Genomic DNA, 18,838 nt, shown 5'->3' with positions numbered 1-18,838 from the left:
CTCTGGGTTATGGGCCCAGCACGCTTCTGCTGCGCCACTCTGCTCCTGACAACAGACTTGCCATACTCTACTGTTTTCAAATTGACATGCGTTTAGGCACACTTGAAGTGCTCTTCTGTCATCAATTAGAACAGGTGAAAAATGCAGAAGGTTCTAGCACACAGCTGAGGCAACTTTTCTTCAAGTAGGAGCAGAGTATGTTTATGAGTAAAGCTGTCTTAGCAGAGGATGGTTTCAATCCATCGACCTCTGGGTTATGGGCCCAGCACGCTTCCGCTGCGCCACTCTGCTGTAAACCACCCCAGATGGGACTCGAACCCACAATCCCTGGCTTAGGAGGCCAGTGCCTTATCCATTAGGCCACTGGGGCTGTTCAAAATATCTGCTCATGTGCCCCCATTACTTTGGCTTCAGTGACAACAACAGCATTGGCATTTAAACAAGGCCAGCACACAAAGTAATCCGGATGAACGACTACTTCGATAGGCCACTGGGGCATGACTCGCTTGCCCTACTAATTGTCCATCTCATTCAGGTGGCTTAGTCAATGAGGCGTTAGAACAGGGCATACACACACAAACACACAGATTTTCTGAATGAACAAGCGGGATGTGGAAGTTGCTCTTTATTTGGGATAAAACATGGACATACCTGAAGAATCCTTAGCAGAGGATGGTTTCGATCCATCGACCTCTGGGTTATGGGCCCAGCACGCTTCCGCTGCGCCACTCTGCTCGCCATAGAAGAGCTCCCATTCACAGGTGTTTTCGAAAGGGCTTGCGTTTAGGCACACATGAAGTGCACACAAAGTGCCTCTGTCATAAATGTGATCAGGTGAAAACAACAAAGGGTTTTAGCACAAAGATGTGACAGCTTTTCTTCAAGTAGGAGCAGAGTACCTCTGGGTTATGGGCCCAGCACGCTTCCGCTGCGCCACTCTGCTCGCCATAGAAGATCTCCCATTCACAGGTGTTTTCAAAAGGGCTTGCGTTTAGGCACACATGAAGTGCACACGAAGTGCCTCTGTCATAAATGTGATCAGGTGAAAACAACAAAGGGTTTTTAGCACAAAGATGTGACTGCTTTTCTTCAAGTAGGAGCAGAGTATGTTTATAAGTAAAGCTGTCTTAGCAGAGGATGGTTTCGATCCATCGACCTCTGGGTTATGGGCCCAGCACGCTTCCGCTGCGCCACTCTGCTCCTGACAACAGACTTGCCATACTCTACTGTTTTCAAATTGACATGCGTTTAGGCACACTTGAAGTGCTCTTCTGTCATCAATTAGAACAGGTGAAAAATGCAGAATGTTCTAGCACACAGCTGAGGCAACTTTTCTTCAAGTAGGAGCAGAGTATGTTTATGAGTAAAGCTGTCTTAGCAGAGGATGGTTTCAATCCATCGACCTCTGGGTTATTGGCCCAGCACGCTTCCGCTGCGCCACTCTGCTGTAAACCACCCCAGATGGGACTCGAACCCACAATCCCTGGCTTAGGAGGCCAGTGCCTTATCCATTAGGCCACTGGGGCTGTTCAAAATATCTGCTCATGTGCCCCCATTACTTTGGCTTCAGTGACAACAACAGCATTGGCATTTAAACAAGGCCAGCACACAAAGTAATCCGGATGAACGACTACTTCTATAGGCCACTGGGGCATGACTCGCTTGCCCTACTAATTGTCCATCTCATTCAGGTGGCTTAGTCAATGAGGCGTTAGAACAGGGCATACACACACAAACACACAGGGTGCTTCTCATTTCTTATTTGTGCATCCTCGCTTCCTTTCCTCGCGTCTCAGCTCCACCCCCTGTAGGACGCGAGGGAAGGCTGCAAGGAAAAAAAATGAGGACGGAGGAATTGACTGAAAGCTTTTTTATACATTGGAATACTTGATCACTCGAGCGTCACTTCACAGCGTCATCAGCAGTGCTCAAAGGATCTGCCCTTATGTTGTTAAAGTTTGTTTATTTAAGAAATTAATAATAACTAATAATAAAGCAAGATACCTTGTTGAAATATGTGAGTTGTGTGGTTTATGTAAACTACAAAAGTAAAGTATAAATTCAAATGATTGTGACAGATGTGAAGGGGGAGGAGAATTGATACGTGCGTCATGTTTAGTCGATAAAACTCTTCCGCAAAGGGTACACCTGTGTATCCTCGCTCATAGCTCCTCTGGAAGCCTCCTCGATCCTCGATCCTCGCCTCCTCGCGGTGCAATTAGAGAATTGAGATGTCCTTCAAGAAGGCTGAGCTCGATCGGTTTCCGGGTCATAGGATGGAGGACGGAGGAGCGAGGAGACGAGGAGGGATATTGAGAAGCACCCACAGATTTTCTGAATGAACAAGCGGGATGTGGAAGTTGCTCTTTATTTGGGATAAAACATGGACATACCTGAAGAAGCCTTAGCAGAGGATGGTTTCGATCCATCAACAAGGCCAGCACACAAAGTAATCCGGATGAACGACTACTTCGATAGGCCACTGGGGCATGACTAGCTTGCCCTACTAATTGTCCATCTCATTCAGGTGGCTTAGTCAATGAGGCGTTAGAACAGGGCATACACACACAAACACACAGATTTTCTGAATGAACAAGCGGATGTGGAAGTTGCTCTTTATTTGGGATAAAACATGGACATACCTGAAGAAGCCTTAGCAGAGGATGGTTTCGATCCATCGACCTCTGGGTTATGGGCCCAGCACGCTTCCGCTGCGCTACTCTGCTCGCCATAGAAGAGCTCCCATTCACAGGTGTTTTCAAAAGGGCTCGCGTTTAGGCACACATGAAGTGCACATGAAGTGCCTCTGTCATAAATGTGATCAGGTGAAAACAACAAAGGGTTTTAGCACAAAGATGTGACAGCTTTTCTTCAAGTAGGAGCAGAGTATGTTTATAAGTAAAGCTGTCTTAGCAGAGGATGGTTTCGATCCATCGACCTCTGGGTTATGGGCCCAGCACGCTTCCGCTGCGCCACTCTGCTCCTGACAACAGACTTGCCATACTCTACTGTTTTCAAATTGACATGCGTTTAGGCACACTTGAAGTGCTCTTCTGTCATCAATTAGAACAGGTGAAAAATGCAGAAGGTTCTAGCACACAGCTGAGGCAACTTTTCTTCAAGTAGGAGCAGAGTATGTTTATGAGTAAAGCTGTCTTAGCAGAGGATGGTTTCAATCCATCGACCTCTGGGTTATGGGCCCAGCACGCTTCCGCTGCGCCACTCTGCTGTAAACCACCCCAGATGGGACTCGAACCCACAATCCCTGGCTTAGGAGGCCAGTGCCTTATCCATTAGGCCACTGGGGCTGTTCAAAATATCTGCTCATGTGCCCCCATTACTTTGGCTTCAGTGACAACAACAGCATTGGCATTTAAACAAGGCCAGCACACAAAGTAATCCGGATGAACGACTACTTCGATAGGCCACTGGGGCATGACTCGCTTGCCCTACTAATTGTCCATCTCATTCAGGTGGCTTAGTCAATGAGGCGTTAGAACAGGGCATACACACACAAACACACAGGGTGCTTCTCATTTCTTATTTGTGCATCCTCGTTTCCTTTCCTCGCTTCCTTTCCTCGCGTCTCAGCTCCACCCCCTGTAGGACGCGAGGGAAGGCTGCAAGGAAAAAAAATGAGGACGGAGGAATTGACTGAAAGCTTTTTTATACATTGGAATACTTGATCACTCGAGCGTCACTTCACAGCGTCATCAGCAGTGCTCAAAGGATCTGCCCTTATGTTGTTAAAGTTTGTTTATTTAAGAAATTAATAATAAATAATAATAAAGCAAGATACTTTGTTGAAATATGTGAGTTGTGTGGTTTATGTAAACTACAAAAGTAAAGTATAAATTCAAATGATTGTGACAGATGTGAAGGGGGAGGAGAATTGATACGTGCGTCATGTTTAGTCGATAAAACTCTTCCGCAAAGGGTACACCTGTGTATCCTCGCTCATAGCTCCTCTGGAAGCCTCCTCGATCCTCGATCCTCGCCTCCTCGCGGTGCAATTAGAGAATTGAGATGTCCTTCAAGATGGCTGAGCTCGATCGGTTTCCGGGTCATAGGATGGAGGACGGAGGAGCGAGGAGACGAGGAGGGATATTGAGAAGCACCCACAGATTTTCTGAATGAACAAGCGGGATGTGGAAGTTGCTCTTTATTTGGGATAAAACATGGACATACCTGAAGAAGCCTTAGCAGAGGATGGTTTCGATCCATCGACCTCTGGGTTATGGGCCCAGCACGCTTCCGCTGCACCACTCTGCTCGCCATAGCAGAGCTCCCATTCACAGGTGTTTTCAAAAGAAACTTTTCAAGAACTCAAGCAACTACGTGGATCAGGGAAAAAACTGTTTTCAATTTGATCCTCTCCCGGTATTTATCCGTGCGGGAAGTTTTCATCAAAACTTATTCGGCTATCATGCAATTTATTCATCTGTTTTGAGTTATGGACGCGCTGTGATATGCAAACAGACCGTCAGACAACGGAGATCCGGTGCGTCTACTCGAAAGACTCATGGTTTCTTGCTTATCTTACTGCTGCTTTGCGGGGATGTTCAATTAAATCCGGGACCAGTTTACCCAGGAATGCAGCAGGACTCTGGAGTTGAGCCTCACTTGGCAACAACCATGGTGGCGTCTCACAGTGAAGGGTGTGCCTGGGAATTTCCTTTTGATCTACCTGGCCTCCCGAACAATGAAGTGAGTTTAATCAACAACGTACTCAATGCTCCAAGGTATGACACTTCTACACTACTTTCTAGTCATTCTACAAGAGTAAAAGAAACTCCAATGTATCACGGAAACGCTTTCTCGTGCCGAAATCCTGCAGTAAGAAGGCAGACATTATGTAAGATATTTCAGACTGCTAATCATGCGAAGGTCCTATGGGATCCGAAAGTGAAACCGAGAGGACTTTTTGGCGGTCATTTGAATATAAGAAGCATTGTTGCAAAGAGCGAACAGTTGTCTCATTTATTATCCAATTCAAACTTGGACTTCCTTTGTATCTCTGAAACGTGGTTGCAGCAATCATCATCTTCTAGTGTATTTAATATGCCTGGATATCAATGTTTCAGACGGGATAGATCTTCTGGAAGGGGAGGGGGAGTGTTAATTTATGTTAAAGATAGCATTAAGTGTGAACGTCTCATCTTTAACTCCGCTAATGATTTAGAATTTGTGGGGTTGAAAATGATTCTATCTCCTCAAATGTCATTTATTGTTTTATGTGTATATAGGCCCCCTTCTGCTAACAATACATTCTATGATCAACTTACAGGAATTTTAAAAGAATGTAATCCTAACAAAGAAATAATTCTTATGGGTGATTTTAATTTGAATTGGGAAGATAAATTAAAGAGGAAAAAATTGAAAACTGTGGCAGATAAATTTAATCTAAATCAGTTAATTAAAGGGCCAACTAGAATTGCTAAATCTTCAAAGACGCAGTTAGATTTAATATTTACTAATAAACCTGAAAGGATAATCAAGAGTTATAATTTGATCACTGGGTTATCTGATCACAATTTAACCTTAGTTGCACGGAAACTAACGAAAAACAGATTTAAAAATAAAATAGTTACTCCTACTAATGTTTTTCATTGTATACCTAAAGGTAAATTAGTAGCATTTGATGAAGAAATAGCAGATCTAGAGTGGAAGGATATTTTATCCTCCAAGGATATAGATTACGGTTGTAATACATTTTTTAATAGAATTAATTCTGTAAGAGAGAAATTTACTGTTAGTGTTCAGAAAAAATTCAAGCATAAGAATGTTTTACCGTGGTTCAATGTGACTTTATGGAAGCTGATGAAGAGTAGGGATTCAGCATTAAAGAAAGCTATTAGGACTGGAAGAGACATTGATAGGCTTTGTTACAAGGGTCTGCGTAACAAAGTTATTCGAGAGCTGAGAGTAGCCAAATCCAATTATTATCTTCATCAAATGAATGAGGCTAAAGGGAATAGTAAGCTAATTTGGAAAAACATAAATACTCTTTTACGAAAGGAACCAAATTTTATAGGAGATATTAAACTTAAAGTTAAGGGAAAGTTAATTGAAGATGATTGTGCCATTGCTACTACTTTTAATAATTTTTTTATTGACTCCGTTAAAGAATTAGGGGATACGTTTTCAAAAAGGGACATAAATATTAGTCCAATTGAGGATGTATGTAAAAGTTTTAATCTAATCAAGACAAATGAAACGCAAGTTAATAATGTTATTAGCTCATTGAAAAATTCAAAATGTAAAGATGCTCATTATTTGGATACTATGTTTGTTAAAACTCACAAAGATAGTTTAACCCCGGTCATCACTCATTTAATTAATTTGTTTTTTGAAGGTAGTGTTTTTCCTACTGCGTGGAAAAAAGCAATTGTTTCTCCTATTTTTTAATCTGGAGACCATTATAAAGTTAGTAACTACAGACCCATAAGCATACTGCCAGTACTCTCAAAGGTTGCAGAAAAGATTGTTTTTGAACAGCTGACATCCCATCTTAACACCATTGAGTTTGGCCTACATTGTATGCAGTTTGGTTTCAGAGTAAATCATTCTACTGAAACAGCTACTTTACATTTAATAGAGCAAATAAAATCTAAAGTTGACAAAGGAGGATTTGTTGGGGCTATATTTTTAGATCTACGTAAGGCCTTTGATATCGTTAATCAGACAGTTCTCCTTTCTAAATTGTCTACATTTCAATTTTCACCTGAAGCTTTGGCATGTGTATCCTCATACTTACAAAATAGAGAACAATGTGTAAAAATTAAAGGGGTTATGTCCTGTGATCTGCATTATACAATGGGTGTACCCCAAGGATCAGTACTAGGTCCCTTACTATTTAGTTTGTATATTAATGATCTTCCGAAACAGTGTGAAGGGATACAAGTACAAATGTATGCTGATGATACTGTTATTTTTATACATGCGAAAACAGCAGAATTAGCGGCTGAGAAGTTAAAAGCTGCTACAGAAAAGATTACACAGTGGCTGGAACAGTCATGTCTTAGCCTAAACATCAGTAAAACAAAAGGAATTTTTTTCTCTAAAACAAATGTTAAATCTCCTGATGTTGAGATTTTTATTAACGGTGAAAAGATAGAAATAGTAAATGAGCTCAATTATCTTGGTATAATATTGGACTCAAATCTGAGTTTTAAAAAACATGTAAAGAAAATGGTGAGGAATATTAAATATAATATGGCAAACTTTAGACAAATTAGACAATGTCTTTCTTTTGATGTAGCTAAGGCTTTTATGCAAGCTACAATCTTTTCTCACATGTCTTACTGTTTGACATGTTGGGGTCAAGCGGGTGAAACTGTTATTAAACCCTTAAAATCTCTATATAAACAGACATTAAAAATTTTAGATAAAAAACCTAACCATTTTCATTTTTGTAGGATCATAGAGAAACATAATTTTCTAAACTTTGACAATTTTAGACTCTATTCAAGTTTGTGTATGGTTCATAAAATCCTAAACGGTCTGGCTCCTTCTGTGTTACGTGACTTTATTAATCTTCGCTGTGAAACCTCTGTGAGATCTACCAGACAATCACTTATGAGTAATTGTCTGGTTCCTTTTCGTCGTTCCGCATTTGGACTATCATCTTTTGCAGTGAAAGCCACTAATCAGTGGAATGCCCTACCAGAGGATATAAAAGGGTGTAAAGCTCATGGTCTTTTTAAATTGAAGTTAAAATCTTTTTTAAAATTGAACCAATTATGTAATCATTGAGATTGTTGTAGTTAAATTGATTGACTGATTTATATATTTATGTTTTTTATGGCCTTGACAGCGTGTATGTATGTATTTATTGTATGTGAACATAGGTATTGTCTGTGTAATGTTTTGTTAGCTTTGTCCTGTCTGGGGGACTACGGATGAAAAATAGCCTTTGGCTAAATCCGGTACAATACATGAAATGGAAATTTTATGTTAAAAATTGTGCATGGTCCCTTCATAAATAAATAAATAAAAAATAATAATAAAAAAAAAGGGCTTGCGTTTAGGCACACATGAAGTGCACACGAAGTGCCTCTGTCATAAATGTGATCAGGTGAAAACAACAAAAGATTTTAGCACAAAGATGTGACAGCTTTTCTTCAAGTAGGAGCAGAGTATGTTTATAAGTAAAGCTGTCTTAGCAGAGGATGGTTTCGATCCATCGACCTCTGGGTTATGGGCCCAGCACGCTTCCGCTGCGCCACTCTGCTCCTGACAACAGACTTGCCATACTCTACTGTTTTCAAATTGACATGCGTTTAGGCACACTTGAAGTGCTCTTCTGTCATCAATTAGAACAGGTGAAAAATGCAGAAGGTTCTAGCACACAGCTGAGGCAACTTTTCTTCAAGTAGGAGCAGAGTATGTTTATAAGTAAAGCTGTCTTAGCAGAGGATGGTTTCGATCCATCGACCTCTGGGTTATGGGCCCAGCACGCTTCCGCTGCGCCACTCTGCTGTAAACCACCCCAGATGGGACTCGAACCCACAATCCCTGGCTTAGGAGGCCAGTGCCTTTCCATTAGGCCACTGGGGCTGTTCAAAATATGTGCTCATCTGACCACATTACTTTGGCTTCAGTGACAACAACAGCATCGGCATTTAAACAAGGCCAGCACACAAAGTAATCCGGATGAACGACTACTTCGATAGGCCACTGGGGCATGACTCGCTTGCCCTAATAATTGTCCATCTCATTCAGGTGGCTTAGTCAATGAGGCGTTAGAACAGGGCATACACACACAAACACACAGATTTTCTGAATGAACAAGCGGGATGTGGAAGTTGCTCTTTATTTGGGATAAAACATGGACATACCTGAAGAAGCCTTAGCAGAGGATGGTTTCGATCCATCGACCTCTGGGTTATGGGCCCAGCACGCTTCCGCTGCGCCACTCTGCTCGCCATAGAAGAGCTCCCATTCACAGGTGTTTTCAAAAGGGCTTGCGTTTAGGCACACATGAAGTGCACACGAAGTGCCTCTGTCATAAATGTGATCAGGTGAAAACAACAAAGGGTTTTAGCACAAAGATGTGACAGCTTTTCTTCAAGTAGGAGCAGAGTATGTTTATAAGTAAAGCTGTCTCAGCAGAGGATGGTTTCTATCCATCGACCTCTGGGTTATGGGCCCAGCACGCTTCCGCTGCGCCACTCTGCTCCTGACAACAGACTTGCCATACTCTACTGTTTTCGAATTGACATGCGTTTAGGCACACTTGAAGTGCTCTTCTGTCATCAATTAGAACAGGTGAAAAATGCAGAAGGTTTTAGCACACAGCTGAGGCAACTTTTCTTCAAGTAGGAACAGAGCACGTATTTAAGTAAAGAAGGTTTAGCAGAGGATGGTTTCAATCCATCGACCTCTGGGTTATGGGCCCAGCACGCTTCCGCTGCGCCACTCTGCTGTAAACCACCCCAGATGGGACTCGAACCCACAATCCCTGGCTTAGGAACGCCAGCTGCCGAAGGATAGTCCGACAATATGGGGATAATGTTGAACAATGTTGAACGCCACAGCCAATCACGTAGACGCGCTATAACATTTGCAGCCAATCAGAGAGCGCCATTCTTGACATTTTCTTATCATTTTCGACATTTGACCAATCAGAGTACAAGATTTTCTTATAATTTTCGACATTTGACCAATCAGAGTAAAAAGAAATCTCGACGGCACGTTTATGCTTATCACCGCTAGGTGAAGTCAGGAAGATAGCCAAGTGTCAATCAAGTTGCCGAACTGAGCCGAAAGTGTACGGAGCGGTACGAAGTGATGATCCTCAGGGGCGTGTCAGAGGTAAAAAAAGTTCAGTTAGACGTCGAGCATCACTGTCAGGGGGGTCAGGTTGCATAATTTGAACGGAGGACTGCGAAACAAAATTTTCGGTAAATTTAACGTTATTTTCGGACAACAGGTAAGAACGAATAATGTAATTGTATATTTGAATATGTCGTGTGTGCTTTTTTAAAGAAAACCTTTTTATTATTACTAGTTTTGTCCAAAACGATTTAACCTTAACTTACCTAGCCCCCCCAAAAAAAGAAAAAAAAAAGAATGTCGGGCAAAAAATCCCATAAAGCCATGTCGGATGCTGACTGGATTTCAAGGCTAAAAAAGTTTGCCAGCACAGGAGTTTGGCCATCAAATGAGGGTAACAGGCCAGCTCCTCGACAGAAAAAGTGGCATGACGTGTATCAAAAGGTGAGTGTGCTTTTGTCACCTTTGCATGGCAGTAAGGAATAAAAATGACATTTGAATGTAAAAATGACATTTTAATGACAAATTCAATTCGTACCACTGTAGTTGAGGTCAATAAAAACATTCATGACAAAGTTATAATGGCCTCATGACCAACCACATAACAGTTTAATGTAATGTTAACCTATAAAGCTAAGTGGTTTCTTAAGTTTGATAATTAATCTGCTATGTCATGTTTATGACATATTATGTTATCTTGGTATTGTCAAGTTGTTATGACACTGACCAGTTATGATGTATTGGTTAATGTCAAGTTGTCATAACAAAGACATCTCAAACAATGTCATATTTGCATTAAAAATGTCATAATTGACCGAATGACACTTAATGGCAGTTGTCATAAACATGCATAAAACCTCCTTCATATTCATGATTATGAGGGTGTCATGTCAGTCTTATGCACACCCCTTCAAGTAAAGTGTTACCGTGTGAAATGTTCCTCACTCTTTCTCTCTAATTTTACAGTTTGTATCTCCCCTTCAAAGAACATGAATAAAAATAAATATGACACACGTCATGGAAAATGACAGTAGATTAGTTTCCCATTCCGGTTTAGTTGAAATGCATGTATTGTGTATATGACATGTGTCATAATGTTTACAGATTGAAAAATGTCCGATGCAGTCTCGCGGCCAGACGACCTTGTTCAGAGAGGTCCCAAAGTGCACGTGTGGTTTTCACACTCAAAAGGTAACAATGTGAAGATGTTGCAAGTATTAAAACATAATAATAATAATAATTTACTGAATAAATGTTTCTCGTTCAAAAGTGATTGAAGCTGATGTCATTTTTGGTTGTCTTAAGCAGGCCACAGTCTCTACTGGACAAGCACCAATGGTTGTGGAGCAACAGTCTGCCGCTACTGGACCAGCACAGGAGGTCATGGAGCAGAGTCAACCTCAGCCTCGACTCCAGCCCCAGCCACGGCCTACTGCATCTGTGACATCTAGGATAATACCAAGTTTGTCAATGGTAATAACATTTTTATTAATACATGTATTATTAATTCAGTCATCATGCATCTACTTTCAAGTATAACCTTAATTACTGTTAATAAACACTTTATCTTACAAGCTATGTGCAAACTAGTTTTGAATCAATGTCATTTTTAAAAGGTACCTGTTGAATTACAATAATACTCACATTCTAGCAATGTCTTCCCACTCATTTTTCTATTCTAACTGTGCTTGCTTCAATCTATATAAGTAGCAGAGGGTTGTAATATGAACAAATGTACAGCAAGAAAGCAGTTAATTTAGTTATATGAAATATTGAAACAACAGATATTTTCTCATTTACCAAAAATGTAATTATATTTTCTGCCACTGTGCTGTTACAGCTTATTTTGTCATTTAGTTGAAATTGTTTTGCCCTATTTTAGTTTACCAAGCCAAGATTTGGTGGGTCCCACATTTCTGCCGCAAAGCCAAATCTAAGTGTGTCTAGGAGACCATCTCAGGTTGATGACCAACCCAGCACAGCAGTGTCCAGTGCCCCTACACCAAGCACCACTGTCTCTGTAAGTACTGGCATAATCCACATTGCATTCTATGAATACACATTCCACTCCTGTGCACACATATCTTGTATTCCAGGAAATCTTACAATAATGAAGTAATAACAGTACTATATACTCTTTGAATTAAATAGATTTTATGTACAGTACTGTTCAAAAGTTTGTGTGTTCAGTAAATTGAGACTTTTTTTCAGCAATGACACATTAATAAATACATTTGAAAATACATTAAAATAAGCAGCAATATTATTTCCCAGTATAACTGTTTTTGACTGTATTTTAATCTTCTTTCAAAAACATAAAATAAACTTACTGACCCCAGACTTTTGAACAGCATTGTATAATTCCATCCAGGATGAGTTACAATTATTGGACAGGTATGTTTGACTGTTTCTCTTGTTATATATACAAAATCTATTATATTTCACTGCATGATTTTACAGACACAAGATCCTGGAGTTCCAGCCTCTGTCCCCAGAACCACTGCAGATGTGACCAGTCCTGAGTCTTGCGGTATTGTCTCGGTACGCAATTTCAAATTCTATTGGTCTAAAATAATTTATTTTGCATATTAACTGTCACAACTCACTAGAGTCGCACAAAATAGCGCTAGCAGCTGACACAATTCTGAAAACATTTGGAACAAATGTACCAATTATATTCAAATTTCCTTAAGTACGTAATTGACATCCAATATTTTCTATTTTATGTGAGGGTAGACTTGGATAGATAAAGCGCTAATTAAATAAATGACCTGCTAGACTAAATGTTTTTTTCTTTTTCCTTCACAGACTGCTCCTTCCGGGGCGTCATTGCAAGCTCCATCTGCAGTTCGACTGCACCGTTTGTGGTCGGAGACCTTGCCGCCAGAGGACCACAGGTGGATTGCCAGCAGGCTTTTTAAAATGGGGCCCAAGGGAAAACCAGAGCTTCGAGACAACCTACAGCTCTGGTATTACCCACCACAGCCAGCACTTATTTATAGCCAGGCTCCAGCTCCAGACAGATTTTTTTGTCATGCTCTGTTGCTGTGGATGCCGTACAAGCTGTGGAAGATCAAGGCTGTCTGTCCCAATTCTGCTTGCGGGCAGCATCAGCTAACAGGAGGCGGTCTGCACAAAAGGGCACGGCAGGTTCTGGACATCGATAGGATGTACAACATGGTCACAGAAACCCTCATCTGTACCAAATGTAAAGCCTCGCATGTGTCCTGGAGTCAGACTGTCCTGCAACAGCTGGATCTGGGTCATCGCTCTGAATTTCGGGTCATCCTCACGCGGAAGTAAGTACACTTTCATTCCACATCCAGTTGATAGACCATCATCACATATATTTGCAAATATTTTACAAATCAAACATGTAAAATATATGAATGTGTGGATTTTGCTTTTCCTAAGGTATGCCTGTGATATGAGAGTCATTCGGCTCCTGCGTGAGCGTGGCCTAGGCAACAGTCCCACGCGGGTCATCAAACAGCTGCGTGAGAACCACAGCGAGGAGTGGCTCCAGCGTATGGCCCGGTACACCACCCAATGTGTGGACTTCCTCAAACGACCCGGGGTGTTGCAAATACCATTCCAGGAACCCCCAGAGCCTACAGTGGTGCCAAGCTGCAAGTGGCTGCTCACCGTGTACAGCCAAGACATCCTGACAAGACTGGATGAAATCCATGCAAGGATAACATCCACGTATGGTTCAGTCTTGAAAATGGATTCCACTAAAAAGGTTAGCAGGGGATTTTTGTTCATTTATGGTGTTTACTGTTATATCATTATCAGAGCATGAGTATCATATTCTACATGGTGTGATGTTTCATTACATTGCATGCTTCCTGTCATCTACTGCAGATCACTAAGAAGCTGGCTGGGACGGCAAGGGGAACGGGACTCTGGCTTACCTCTGTTGGCAATGAGTTTGGTCAGGTGCTCATGAGTGTGCTGACAGCACAGGAAGGAGCAGGACTGGACATGATGGTCGATGGTCTGGTGAAAAGGTACCAGCAGGCTAGTGTGGATCCACCTGCTGTTTTGTATGTGGACTGTGGCTGCTGCACTGATGTGGGTGAGACCAAGCTGAAAACCAGATTCAGAGGTTGGCCTGATCTCATGATTCGCTTGGACATCTGGCATTTTATGCGCAGGATTGCCGTGGGGTGTACAACTGATGCCCATCAGCTGTATCCCATCTTCATGTCACGGCTGTCAGCGTGCATTTTTGAGTGGGATGCGGCTGATGTTTCTATGCTTCGCAAAGCAAAGAGAGAGCTGTTGATATCCCAGGGTTGGCCTGCGCTGACAGATGAAGATGTCAACAAGCATCTTACCAGGGATGAGCTGGCACTCCATTGCCGGAGGAGGACCTGTGGAGAGGAGACTACCATCCTTCTCCTTGAGCGGCTGCTCACAGAGCTCCTGAGCAGCAAGGGCAAAGACTCCCTGGGGGTTCCTCTCCTGGACCGAGAAAGGATGGAGCACATCTGGAATGTCCAGAAGAAGCATGTTAAATGCATTCAAGACCCCCCTGGTGTTATGCTCTATACAGAGACAGGGAGTCTAAACAAGGGAGGCGTTCTTCTGAAGACCTACAGATGTGCCAGAGGCTCCACTTCTCTCGAGTCCTTTCATTTACACCTAAACCGTTTCATCCCAGGTATGTCTTTGTCACACACACTGTGCATGTGTAAAGAAAGAGCATTAAGTGTTTTGTATGTTTCTTTAACACCCCCTAAACACTGTTGTGTCTATTTACAGGGACCAGTGCAAACAGTCTGAACTTTCAGATTTATCTGCTGGAGGGTCTACACCGGTGGAACCAGGACCGGGAGGCTGCTTCCCTGTCATCGGAGCCATCAGCTTTGCGCAGCTACACAGGAGAACTTGTTCACTGTGTAAACAGCAATTATGAAAAGCTGTTTGGCAGGAAAGTGGTCCCCACGTTTTGTCCCCCTGCATGTTACACCGGTGAGAATTATTGTATATATTTTTTATTTTATCAACTTGCAATTTCTGTGTAACCTCCGTCTATATGTCAGATTTAATCCTATAGAGTCGATTGTATCATAATTGATATGCAAGTTTCTAAAGGCCTCTAAATGATCAACATGGTCAAAACTTTTCAGGAAACATGGCCTCTGTCGTCTGATTGATTATAGTCTTTTAATATAATTGTAAAAGTGTCCACCTTCAGCTCGTGCTTCACGTTTCTTTTCACTGTGAAACCTTTACTGATTTTTATAAAGTAATTGTAAGAATAACTTTTATATTGTTAGTAATATGTAATGACTGTAATATGTAATAAATATGTAATGACAGCTTGGGTTCACTTGATTAGAAAACCATGTTACATGTAAATATCAAAATTATCATCAGACTTTTCTCTCAGTCACCATTGTATTGCATTTCATTTCATGTTTTGCCCCCATAATTAAACGTGTTGGGCCTCTGAATAAAACAGTTTTTTTTTTCTCCTTGACGATGAGCTCTATATTCTCACACTATATGAGCTAGCCTACTACAAAAGCCTAATGTATCAAATATGATACACAACATTCTATTTAATTTCTGTTTGTTTATTGTTTTTATTTCAGGTGAGCTCATTGGAGTGCAGTATCTGTTCCAGCAGACTGGTCAGGCACTGCAGGACATGAATCCGGACTCTGAGCAGACAGCAGAGCTCATTGAGGACCTCAGTGTGGAGGAGCGAGATGAAGATGAGGGCTTCTGTGACATCAGCGAGGATCACACAATAGCAGATCCGGAGGCTGTTCTGTCACCGCCCTCTTCCACACTGACACTGGGTTCTTCCACCCTGGTCACCAGCAGTGCCACACCTGTACTGGGCTCCACATCCCCTCCACTGGTCCCTGACCCCAAACTTGGCCTCACACAGTCTCCTTCATCACCTGGACCCTCAGGGACTGCCGTCACACCTGTTCCCTCTGAAACATCTGTTTCAACTCTCCCCTCAGATCCAGAGGATGCTGGTCAGGATGATGATGAAGAAGAGACGGTAAATACCAGTCCTTTGCATGTCTTTCAAATTAACTAGAATAATTATGATGAATTAACATCCAGTGCTTTAAATACAGACTTTCCACATATTTTAAATGTAAAAGTACAGCCTAAATTCATTTGTAAGCTGCAAATACACATCAAGTCAAGTCATCTTTATTTATTTGGTGCTTTGTAAAGAACATGTTAAGAAAATGTCAAGAATGGGGCTCTCTGCTTTGTACTATACAGTGCTTTACGGTGATAAACAGGAAAATAACACAATCAGTTATGGAATTATGCATTAGACAGATGTGATGTAATAATTGTATTGCGTGTTTGTGTTTTTTAATAGGCTGTTGACTACCAAAATGTCCCGGGTTATCAACATGTGGACCAGCTGGCAGAATATCTGGTGGATCTCCGGGCCCACACAGCCCTCAGCCTGACCAACCAGGAAGCCAACACCATTATTGCTCTTTGGCAGAACCTGGATGACCGGGACAAGGAACGGGTGGTGTATGACAGTCGATGCCGAAAGAGACTGCTGAGTGGACGCTTCAAAGTCCCGAAGAGGCCCACTCACCCTGGTGTAGAGAGCACCACCAGATGTGTGCTGGGTGCAAGCAGCTCACCTGCTCAGTGGCCTGACTGTTGCCGTCTGGTGGAGACCATCTTCATCAGACTTTGCACTGTCCACCCAAGCCCTAAAAGAAAAGGCAAGGGAGCCCTGTCAAGATGGTCTCTGATCCTGCAAGACTATCGCAGGATAAGGCAGCTTGTACTGGGCAACAGCTTGGTGATGGGAGGAACATCGATGCAGCTGGTGGAGGTTAACCAGAACACCCTGATTCAGTGGTATAACAGAAGACAGAAAAAGCAGGAGCTGTCTGTGCTGCTTCAGGGTATTCAGTTGCCTCAGCCCCTCCCTGAAGCTCCAGAGCCTCTCCAGGTTGCCAAACGTCTACGGACTGAGCCAGAACAACCAGGGGAGCAGCACCAGTACAAGCTACCAGAGAGCACAGCTGGTCAGGCAAAGCAGAGGCAGACTTCTGTTGGGCGACCCCCTCTCAGACCCAAGGCACCAGCGCAGAGTCAGATGTTGCTGACACCATCAGCACCTGGAGCATCACTGCAGATGGTCCCAAATATACTCATACCATCAGCACCAGGTTTCCAGGGTGTGCCAATGTTTCAGGGTGTGCCAATGATCCAGGGAGTTCAAATGATCCAGGGTATCCCAATGGTCCAGGGGATGCAAATGATACAGCCACTGTTACAGCCAACAGCTGTACAGGGCACTCGCTTACCCGCTGCACCAGCTGCCCATCCAGACGCCATGCCCAAGAGACCCTACAGGAGAACAGTTGCGGCCAACACTTGCAAAAAATGTGGGCAATATAAAACAAGTGCAACAGGTCATAGCCAGTACAGGGGCAGGGTGTACTGCCCACAGACTGAGACTGTTACAAAAGAGGTGTGGTTAGAGGAAATGCGCAGAACCATTCCCAAATAATGTATATATTTTCATGTACAGTATATAGCATCATGTATATAGTGTGAACAGTTGTTTAAATAGTTAATACTTGTGTTGTATATTATTTAATTTTGTTTTTTTAACGTTATTTAACATTTTAACTTTTTATTTCTTGTTTTTGAAAACCTATTTAACTTTTCATTTTATTTATTTATTTTTAAAACATGTTACCAGTATTTAACATATTAATATTCATTACTGTTCTGTTGGCATGATTGGAAAATAAAAACAAATTGGCAAGTGATTTCTTTTTGACTTTCATATATCACTAGTTCATCAGTACACTGCAACAATATAACATTTGTATATAAAAAGATAATTTGTACATTTTGTTATTCTTGTGATTGACATTTTCAGCATATTAGTAACTATTTAATGGGTTGCATTTTGTTCATTACAAATAACAGTTTTGCAAGTTTCTTGTTTGAATGTAACCTAAAAAAATGCTTAATTAGATCAATAATAATACAACAACTACTAAATAATATCACTTTTTATTGGCAATTATATATTTTTATAAAAGAATATAAAAAAAACACAAACAAATTACATATGTATATTTTATTAACACTGGAAAAGTATGCATTAAAAAATTAGCTTATTTTCTTTTACTTTATTATAACAGAATGTGCTCATTTACTTTCATATAACACAATATTTCATCAGTACACTGCACCAATATAACATTTGTATTTAAAAAGATAATTTGTACATTTTGTTATTCTTGTGACAGACATTCTTCATATTAGTTACTATTTAATGATTTGCATCTTTCTTCATTGCATAATAATGCAAATAACATTATTTTTCATGATAGAATATCAAAAAACACAACAAACAAATTAAATATGTATATTTTATTAACACTGGAACAGTATGCATTCAAAAATATTGATTATTTATTCTGGAACAGTATGCATTCAAAAATATTGATTATTTATTCAAATAATACATATGACAAAAAGTTGTCTTTAGCTGGATTCGAACCCCGGTCTTGGTGAACACCTGCAATAGAAAACAGTGTAATATAAATGCGTGATTTTCACACACGAAGAAACCGGAAAATGTATCATAAGACCTATGCTAATGAAGGTATATCTTTGAACATCAAATTTCAGCCTTTCTTTTCTTCATTTTTTCTTTCTCTTCTTCCCCCTCTCTTTTTCTTCCTTCCCCCTTTTCTTCCCTTCTTCCCCACCTTTGTTGGACTATTGTTCCCCAGCTTCAACAGCATCGGCATTTAAACAAGGCCAGCACACAAAGTAATCTGGATGAACGACTACTTCGATAGGCCACTGGGGCATGACTCGCTTGCCCTGCTAATTGTCCATCTCATTCAGGTGGCTTAGTCAATGAGGCGTTAGAACAGGGCATACACACACAAACACACAGATTTTCTGAATGAACAAGCGGGATGTGGAAGTTGCTCTTTATTTGGGATAAAACATGGACATACCTGAAGAAGCCTTAGCAGAGGATGGTTTCGATCCATCGACCTCTGGGTTATGGGCCCAGCAC

The 18,838-nt window shown here is 41.4% G+C and overlaps 1 protein-coding gene and 4 non-coding genes across 5 annotated transcripts; 1 reads left to right on the top strand and 4 right to left on the bottom strand.

Annotated features, from left to right (window-relative positions):
- Positions 1-297: 297 nt before the first annotated feature.
- On the bottom strand, positions 298-370 carry trnar-ccu (transfer RNA arginine (anticodon CCU)). Its single transcript has one exon. It is a non-coding gene; the product is annotated as a tRNA-Arg (tRNA).
- A 1,083-nt stretch (positions 371-1,453) lies between these two features.
- On the bottom strand, positions 1,454-1,526 carry trnar-ccu (transfer RNA arginine (anticodon CCU)). The gene has a single exon. It is a non-coding gene; the product is annotated as a tRNA-Arg (tRNA).
- A 1,709-nt stretch (positions 1,527-3,235) lies between these two features.
- trnar-ccu (transfer RNA arginine (anticodon CCU)) lies at positions 3,236-3,308 on the bottom strand. Its single transcript has one exon. It is a non-coding gene; the product is annotated as a tRNA-Arg (tRNA).
- Positions 3,309-8,487: 5,179 nt separating this feature from the next.
- Positions 8,488-8,559, bottom strand: trnar-ccu (transfer RNA arginine (anticodon CCU)). Its single transcript has one exon. It is a non-coding gene; the product is annotated as a tRNA-Arg (tRNA).
- Positions 8,560-10,860: 2,301 nt separating this feature from the next.
- LOC130083613 (uncharacterized) lies at positions 10,861-15,851 on the top strand. The gene is made up of 9 exons (XM_056248730.1): positions 10,861-10,968; positions 11,086-11,250; positions 11,660-11,797; positions 12,238-12,318; positions 12,586-13,076; positions 13,192-13,519; positions 13,642-14,473; positions 14,545-14,754; positions 15,381-15,851. Exons 1-9 carry the CDS (start codon positions 10,897-10,899, stop codon positions 15,839-15,841), a joined length of 2,778 nt encoding a protein of 925 aa, XP_056104705.1. The 5' UTR covers positions 10,861-10,896; the 3' UTR covers positions 15,842-15,851.
- Positions 15,852-18,838: the final 2,987 nt, after the last annotated feature.

The sequence above is a fragment of the Rhinichthys klamathensis genome, unplaced genomic scaffold (genome assembly GCF_029890125.1).
Source record: "Rhinichthys klamathensis goyatoka isolate OS25496 unplaced genomic scaffold, OSU_Roscu_1.1 h1tg000057l_1, whole genome shotgun sequence".
NCBI lineage: Eukaryota > Metazoa > Chordata > Actinopteri > Cypriniformes > Leuciscidae > Rhinichthys > Rhinichthys klamathensis.
This window is presented reverse-complemented; position numbering and strand designations above follow the sequence as displayed.